Here is a 9,168-nt window from a genome sequence, read left to right as displayed (position 1 = left end):
ATTTTCACAATCATTTAAACACATAAAACATCTTTTTCCACTTTATTGAATAGACCTCTGAATACTGTACACAATTTTTTACAACTCTAATGAAATATACATTTAAAACCACAGTGAAGAAAAACTAGAGAAAAATCCTGCTTCCTGCCCCCAGTTTGTCTCCCTGAACTGAAGTTTGTACATTCATGAAGAAAAAGAACATTTTCAAACATACTGGTTTGGATTCAGGCAATCGTTCATTTTTAAGTTTCTTTGAATAGTCAATATTTTATCACTTAATATTTATGTTACGACTTTAAATTGGCAAAAATACTTGTTTTTTTTTTTTTTCTTTTAAGAAGTGAATCTGGTCGTATATGATTTCTGAAGCACAGATCCAGATCATTTTAAGAATTTGATTAAAGCTAGAGAGGAGGACACGCTCTCACCACAGGCCGACCCTTCAAAACAAAAAGTGAAAACGAAGGCACACATCTCAGGAAGATGCTGCTTCATCCGAGCTGGGGCTGCAGATGTGGACATGGAATTATCTCATGTCTTTCACTGCCTTTAAAGTCGTATTGAACCTCCGAACACATCTGCTCGTTGCATAGCTGTAAATGGAAGACGACGCGGAGCTACCTTCTCCTGCAGAAACCGGCCAAGCACACACTAACGTCGTAAAAGAACAGCAGCAGCATCGCTCAGGCCCGCGTCCTCCACGCAGACGCTGCAGCGCATGTGGTCGCGGTGGAAACTCTGGAAACTCGGCTCCTGCTGCCTGATGGGTTTATGGGAAGCAACATCTTGGTTGACTCAAGAGGCAAATGATGATGTTAACCTCCATTGACAAGTTCTATTGGTGCACATGCACTGAATATCATCTCTAAACGCGGCTGGTATGTGGCTCTCTCTTTTTCCTTCTGTTCAATCAAAGACTGATTTGAGAACCAGTGTTTTTTCGGGGGCACGATGAGATCAGCTCTGGGAATGTTTAAGGACAGCGCTCGGGTTCAACTATGGACTGAAGCTGAGCAAAACAAGTCGGCAGGGAGAGACTCGTCCCTGCAGCCTTTTGCATAACATTGCACATTGGACCCTATTTCTCAAAACGCTAAAGTAGAAGGTACATCGTGTTCCACTTTTGTACAATTCAAGCAGTTAGTGATGGTACAAAAGTAAAATCTGCATAGCAAAATGTCCAGGAGTGAAAAATAGATTTGTTATACCATCACACAAAGATACAGGGATCGTTTACAGCCGAGATGAGAAGAGTGATCCCAAATCAGTCCTGAGGGCACATTCTGCAGCCTTCTTCCTCTGTGTTCTCTGTTTTTGTGCAGTGTCTTGCATAGATCCAAGAGTAGAGAAACAGCAGCTCATGCAGCGGGGCAGGAGGGTCAGATGTATTTGTTGGCCAGATTCTGAACATCGTTCTTGGTGAACGCTGAGCTCTCCACAGCTGAGAGGTGCTCGAACAGCTGAGTCATGTGGCGGCGCTCGTCCTTCTGCAGCAGCAAGAGAACCACCTGAAACAGAAGTCACCAAAACCTCATCAACAACGGCAATGTCAATTTTATTTATATAGCACATTTAAAAACGGCCGAGGTCGACCAAAGTGCTGTACAGTATACAGGACTGTCTCAGAAAATTATAATATTGTGATTAAGTAAAGTTTATTATGGTTTACAGCTTAAAGGAGATTGAGGCAGGATTGAGGCAGAATTTATGAAAAAAATTAGTATACGTTTTAAGTTTTCTAGTAATAATGTCAGATGAAGCGTTCCAAACCAAAAAGAATGAGCCCTCTAGTGTATCTCTCCTTTGCCTTGAACAGGCTGTGTGCTGAAAAATGTGCTGCAATTCTGTCCCGAATTTCCCGCGCTGTCCTGCAGATGTGACGTCACATGACGCTGCATGCACGTTCTCCCCGTTCTCCCGTGCCGGCTTCACTATTGGCTGCAGTACCCCCGACGGCCGTCGTGGTGAAGGGTGGCGCTAGAGAGTCATTTCTTAAAAGGAGCCTCATGCTCCTTTAATATTAAGATTCCCAGAATATTCAAATTTTTTGAGATAGGATATTTGAGTTTTCTTAAATTGTAAGCCATGATCAGCAATATTAAATAATAAAAGGCTTGCAATATTTCAGTTGATTTGTAATGAAGCCAGAATGTATGACATTTTTGTTTTTGTAATTGCATTACAGAAAATCACAATATTCACATTTTCTGAGACAGTCCTGTACATTTAAAATTAAACAATACCAAAAGAAAATACAGTACAAAGTGCAGAAACAATGAAATCACTAACGTACTACGATGATCAATAAAATAGTAATGAAAAATAGACAGCAAAGAACAGACACACAAAGTGCACAATCACTTCTCACAGATGTAAGCCACTATTTACCGCACACCAAAAGCCGATGAAAAGAAGCTCCAACAAAATTCAATCATCATTTTTGAAATATTAAAGGAAAAAAAGTGATGTACAGTAATCCCTGGCTATAACGCGGTTCACCTTTCACGTCTCGCTGCTTCACGGATTAGCATTGTGCATCGTGTTCTGCATTCGGATTGGCTAAACAGTCTCTCCGCTTCTTCACTTCCTGTGTCAATAACGCTGGTCTCTTATCAACAATACTGAGAACAGCCAATGAGCTTCAGCAGCAGCTCAAGAACGGGAGCCTTTGATGAATCGTTCATTACAGTCTCAGATATAATCCATGGCGGTTTAGAAGAACCTTTTAACCCAGAAGAAAAAAGAGCGACAACAATGACCCATAACTTTCGGTGCGTCCGAAATGTCATACTAAACAATGTATACTCAAAAAGTATATTAAGTTCGGCAACCTTTAGAGTAAATATCAGTAGTATGCATTAATTGGGACGTACTACCAGAGACGTTCTATAAACCGAGACAGCCCACTAAGGTTCGAGTTCCTGTATCTGTGTCACGTGACTGCCCCGCCCCTTTAGGAGACCGGAAGTAGGTCCTGAGTCTATTGAGTCCTATGGGAAAAGTGAACGTGAGCACAGATTATTACCAATTCCTTCGCCCCATAGTAACCTAAGTAAATATGGGACCCATTTTTCAAAAGCCACAAACCTTCTGAACATTCTGACACCAAAATGGAAATTTTCAGACCGACAGATTAGGAGAAAATGAACTTTGTTTGAGACCTGTCTCTGTCTGAGCAACACACTCTCGCGAGATTTGGCTCTCATCGTTTTCCCATCGGATAAAATTAAGTTTAAAACTAAAATAAAACTTGCTTCTTTGCTTAATAATACTGTTATTTTTATTATTTAAGTATTTTTGGAAGAAAGTTGTACTGTATCTAGTGTTGTATGTTCCAAAACGATGTGGGGAGAGGAGCGGCCACGCCCACTTAGGAGACCGGAAGTGTATACAATTTCAAACCATTGCCAGTAACGGCAATGCGCTATCTTGTGTATAGAAGATCTTTGGTACTACTCAGAGCCACACGGCACTTCCTGCCGTTGGTAGGGGGGGGTTGTTACCATGGTAACAACTCCGTCGCAGCAGTAGCAGCACCACTCCACTCTTTCCCGTTTATCCTGGCCCAAACAAGATGACTTTTTTTTTTTTTTTTAAGATTTTTAAGATTTTTTTGGGCTCTAGTGGCCCTTTATTGAGATGCAGACTGGAAAGGGGTAGAGAGAGAACGGGGAAGACACGCAGCAAAGGTGCGCGGGCTGGATTCGAACCCGCGACCGCTGCAGGAGGAGGACTGTAGCCTCAGTATATGAGCCGCCGCTTAACCCAATGCGCCACCAAGCGGCCCCAAACAAGATGACTTTAATATAATATTATTATATACAAATATTATAATATTAATATTATATAATAATGTTATTATACTTAGTATTATACTTATGACATATACGTATCACTTAGCAACCAAACACCGCTACATTGCATTGTGGGAAGTTTCTGCTCAGCTATTGTCCATCAATCCATACTAATACATTTCTCCAGAATGAGTATGGATAGTACATACTATTGAGTACGTACTAATGTTTCGGACGCACTAAAAAATCTCACATACTGTTTTTGATACTCATTAGGGTTGAAGGATGGGATTTCGGACGCAGCTTATGTTCTTCTCTCAAAAACGCTCCTACACCGCTGCTTTAGAAGAAAAAGACGCTACAGAGCGAGTCAGGAAGGAGTGGCATCAGAAGAGCAGCGAGTCACAATTTGTCTTATTGTATTTTTTTCATAATCATTTTTTATTTTCTCCCGTTCAAATCCAATTACTCGGTTATAATAATTGTAAAAAAAAAAAAAAAAAAAAAGAAGGTTGCTACTTTGCAGATTTCACCTATCACGGGTTCTTTTTGGAACGTAACCCCCGCCAAAAACCAGGGATTACTGTACACAAAGCTATATCTACTTTTCTTTGTAAGCTGCAGTTACAAAGCCATATTCAGAGATAAACGGGTCTTACCGAGAACCTGTCAGCAGTGTGCAAATGGTTGAGGTGTTGGTAGACCAGGGAGGGATCTCTCTCCAGTAGATGTGAGTCCAGCGTCTGCATGATGAAGCTGATGGTGTCTCCGTCCAGCTGCGAGCTGAGATACTGGGGCAGCAGCGGCGGCGCGGTGCAGGCCAGCAGCTCGGCGCAGGCCGCCGCGTTCCCGCTGCAGCGTGCTGCGTTCAGGGACTGGCCGAAGTCGTAGGCGCTGGCGGGCCGGAGGTTGATGGTGACGTCTTCTCCTCTGCAGCTGCTGGCCGAGTCACGGACAGCAGACGTGTCCTCGTCATCATCCACCTGCAGGAGATTGACGCGCTGCAGTTATTACTGTTTACAACTATTACAGTTGAGCACTGCGTAGGAGACCTGGTCGGAAAAATGGGAGCACCCTCTATGAAAATAATCCGATTGTACTGGACCTTCGCATTAGGACAATACAATTTCAGAATAAGGAAGAAACAACCCTATAACTTTGGCATTATTTAATGAACAAAATTAGGCTAAACAAAGACATACAGGACTGTCTCAGAAAATGAGAATATTGTGATAAAGTTCTTTTTTTTCTGTAATGCAATTAAAAAAACAAAAATGTCATACATTTTGGATTCATTACAAATCAACTGAAATATTGCAAGCCTTTTATTATTTTAATATTGCTGATCATGGCTTACAGTTTAAGATTAAGATTCCCAGAATATTCAAATTTTTTGAGATAGGATATTTTAGTTTTCTTAAACTGTAAGCCATGATCAGCAATATTAAAATAATAAAAGGCTTGCAATATTTCAGTTGATATCACAATATTCTAATTTTCTGAGACAGTCCTGTATTTTCATAGAATTTAGGAGGGTAAATAATTGGCCTGTAAAAAGACTATTACAAGGAAATGGTTATCATAGGAGAGCCCAACTTTAAAGGTATGGATGGAAATTACAATGGACATTTATAAAATGGAGAAGATAGCGGCATTTATTAATCATAAATTGGAGCAATTCACCTCATACTGGGAAAACTGGGTCAACCACGTCCCGCTCCATAGGCCTGATTTTATTTTCTCAAGTCAATGATTGTGTTATGTTGAAAAGATCACTCCCTACTTGTACATACTGTAGTAGTTTTTGGTGGTTTGTCTTTCTTTAAATTGTTTAGACATAAAACAAAAACATTATTCTGACATTTAGGACAGACAACAGATGTATGATGTATGCATACATGATGTATCGGATGTGAATGTCTAAAGCTGAATGTCAATAAAAAAAATAAAAAAAATAAAAGCAGGGTAAGTCACAGGTGCTTCAAATGATCTTAGAAAAGCAATCTGGAGAGGCTAATAAAACAATTTCCAAACAATTTGGAGTTTTCATTCAACTGTGAGAAAGATTATTCAAAGTTTAAAGTATTTAAGACAACTTACAGTCTTTTAATTTATTTCACAGTGAATTTACCACAAGTTCATGTCATACAACGCTTGAAAAAATACAAAAAACCCCAAACCTACATTCAGACCTTCCATACACTAAACACATCACTGGCACAATAACAACACAACTAAAAAGGTGTGTTTAGAGGAGCTTCCTGCGTCTTGTAACAGGGAAACTTGAGCGGGGTTCAATACAGAACTGGACCTGGACAGGCCACATGAACAATGTCCCACAGACAGATGGGGACGTATTTGGCCTGAGCGGCCGGCACCGTGTTCACAGAAAACCTATTTAAACGGTGTATTTATAGATATGCAGCCACAGGATCTCTGGACCCTGCAGTCTCTGGGTGGATGGAGACTATTCTGAACACAAGTGTGAGGTCTGAAAGTTAAGCTGAAGCTGCTCACGCAGGAGGGCCGAGAGTCAGAGCACACCAGCAAATCCTACTCACAATAATATACAGCAAAATGCCAATCAATCAATGTTTGGGGTGGGTATGTGCCAGTTTAAGACAATTTTGAACCTTTCAAAGTCAGGAAAAGAATGATGAAAAAATAGCACAATGAAAAAGGTTATATGTTGTTCATCTGGAGTTATATTTAATATCCAGAGCCACTACAATAAGAGGCTTTTTAAAAGCAGTGGGTTAAAGGAGGAATGAGTAATGTTTGCACACGTATACGGACCTCTGTGATGGGGACAGTCTTCCTGGGTTTAGCGTGTGAATCATTGGCCAGGCTCTGCCGGAGCAGCACCGTCACCTCCTCCAGCTCCTTCTCTGCCTCCTGCACGTTGGGATCCTGCTGCAGCACCTCCTGCAGGTCAGAGCTGCACGCTAGGTAGTCCTGGTGGGACAGACACACATACAGACGCTGGGAAACCTTTGCACTCTAACAACGTTATACCTTCTAAACATAGAGTTTGTGTGAATAAATTAGGATCATCTCTGCCTGTCAGTCATATTTAGGCCTGTGTTGAAAAGATCGATTTTCCGATTCTAAATCGATTCTCATATTAATTCCTAAAAATCGATTTGTATGTCTAAAGATCTTCTTTTTTTTTTTTCCATCTTTACATACGTATTTTTGTGTTTATGCCCAAAAAGAGAACGTTTTGTTGGACGCGAGCATAACTAGTGCCATGTTTTTTCCTAATATGTTGCATAACTACACAGTCCATGCAATTCATGCAACAGCTGAAAAACTGTTTTAATAACACTAACTCAAATCAATATCGGAATCGAACCGGATCAAAACGTGATAATCGATTCTGAGGGCCAGTCCCAATCCCCCCCTAGTCCTACTTTTCAGCCCTACCCCTAAATTTTGCGTGTTCCCGTGAGGGTATTGGTGTCCCAATTCCTCTTTGCATCTAGGGGGAGTGGCTTAAACAAGGGTTAGTGGATATGAATCTATCCCTTCAGAGCGAGGGTTTTCAGATGCTGACTGGCTGCCTTAGGGCCAGAAAAAATTCCCAGAATGCTTTACGTCATTTGCAGACTGAATCAAACAGAAAAACATGGTGGACATTTCTAATTTCTAGTGAATAAAATCAATATTTTGAGTTAGTTTCTGCATAAAAATGCGTTTTGATTACATTTCTAGCGAGAAATATATATTTTACTTTCATAATATTCACTCAGTGAATGTACATAATCACTCGCTTGCTTGTTGTTGCGTTGTATCTTCAGATCTCGCCAGAATAAAGGTTGATTTATGGTTCCGCGTTACACCAACGCAGAGACTACGCCATAGGCTCTGTGTTGGTGTAACGCGGAACCATAAATCAGCTCCCGGACCGGCGGCTCTTCTCATCCCCTGAAAACATCAGATCAAATTTCTTAACAGGCGTTATTTGGATAAACTGAGCCCAGGTTGGGGATCTTAACAGTTACTTTTAAGCCTGAAAAAATATCTAAACTTAATAAAGTGGCATATTAACAGCGCTACAGCGGTGTGACGTTTGTGCAAACGTAACTACGCAGTCGCTTACGTACCCGAACGTAAACCACGCAGTGACGTAGCAAGTGGTGTCCCAATCCCTAGGGAACATTACAAGGGCCCTAAAGTTTGTGGCTTGGTTTTTAGGGCTAGTGGTAGAAAGTATGGTGAATATTGGGATTGGCCCTGAATCTTAAGAATAGGAATGGAATCTATTCTTGACATGTGAATGGATCCCCAGCCCTGGTCCTGTTGTCCTGCTCTCTCACCTTCAGGCCCTTGTTGGCCATGGCTCGTCTGTAGAAGGCCTTCTTATTGGCCGGGTCCAGCTTCAGAGCTGCATCACAGTCCTGCTTGGCCTCACCAAACCTCTCCAGCTTCAAGTAGCACAGAGCTCTGCAACCACACACACCACACACACATCACACACACACCACACACACATCACACACACATCACACGTGACTGGGCTGGGTTGGTTTCAGCAGCAGCTAATCATATTTGATGGATGACTAAAAGACATCATGAGTTTGTGACTCATCAGCTGTGAAATGGCTGCGGTACTGAAAGCTGATGCCGTGAAAACGATCTTTTCATGCTGATAGCATTCAAATGATTTCAATGAAACAAATGAGAGGAAAGTTGTTTTGATAACCTAATTCCAGGATGAGTTGTTGATTTTTCCTATAATGGGCGTCTGCAGCTGTGTGGGTGTTTGCTCTGGTGTGGCTGTACACGAACAAACACGCAACGGGAGTTTTCATCGTTTCCTTTGACGCATTATCAACCATAGGACCACAGCAGAATAAAGAAGTGCTGGCTGGATCGGGCGGAGCAGGGGGAGTGACGGAGCCCTGCCTGCTGCAGTTACAGGCTCCATATCACATACAGATACTGGGATGGTTACCTGCAGTGGACTTGATTTGAAGATTTTATTTCGAACACGCATGTTAAAAAAATGCTTGAAACGAAGTAGGAATGAAGTAAACACTTATCCAGTCCTAAGACGAGAGTTTCAATAACAACTTTCAATAATAATATACAGTGATATAATACTCAATTATATGTATATATACATATAGTCAAGATCAAAACAAATCAAAGCAAACAAAAGAAAACAAAACAAACGCCCAGCATTTAGTTGTGCTACTATGTATGTATGTAATAATAGAAGTAATTATAATGCATATTATTACATTATCATTACTTCATATAGGCTATTCTAATTGAAATGAAATTGCCATTTTATGTTTTTTTTGTGTGTGTTTATTGTGTTTTTCTTTGTTTCTTTTACCTTTTCTTTTTCGCTTTCTTTCTTCTTCTT

General features: G+C 40.9%; 1 protein-coding gene across 1 annotated transcript in view; it reads right to left on the bottom strand.

The window, feature by feature from the left end:
• Positions 1 to 28: 28 nt before the first annotated feature.
• LOC133425134 (sperm-associated antigen 1-like) overlaps positions 29 to 9,168 on the bottom strand; it is a 38,406-nt gene continuing 29,266 nt past the window's right edge. The window contains exons 16-19 of the mRNA XM_061715818.1: positions 8,114 to 8,240; positions 6,591 to 6,749; positions 4,454 to 4,777; positions 29 to 1,508 (exon numbers count right to left, since the gene is read on the bottom strand). Of these exons, the coding sequence (XP_061571802.1) occupies positions 1,380 to 1,508; positions 4,454 to 4,777; positions 6,591 to 6,749; positions 8,114 to 8,240 (739 nt within the window). The 3' untranslated portion in view covers positions 29 to 1,379. The remainder of the gene's footprint in view (positions 1,509 to 4,453; positions 4,778 to 6,590; positions 6,750 to 8,113; positions 8,241 to 9,168) is intronic.

The sequence above is a fragment of the Cololabis saira genome, chromosome 3 (assembly GCF_033807715.1).
Source record: "Cololabis saira isolate AMF1-May2022 chromosome 3, fColSai1.1, whole genome shotgun sequence".
In the NCBI taxonomy this organism is placed as follows: Eukaryota; Metazoa; Chordata; class Actinopteri; order Beloniformes; family Belonidae; genus Cololabis; species Cololabis saira.
The sequence above is the reverse complement of the archived record's forward strand: the minus strand, read 5'-3'. Positions and strand labels throughout refer to the sequence as shown.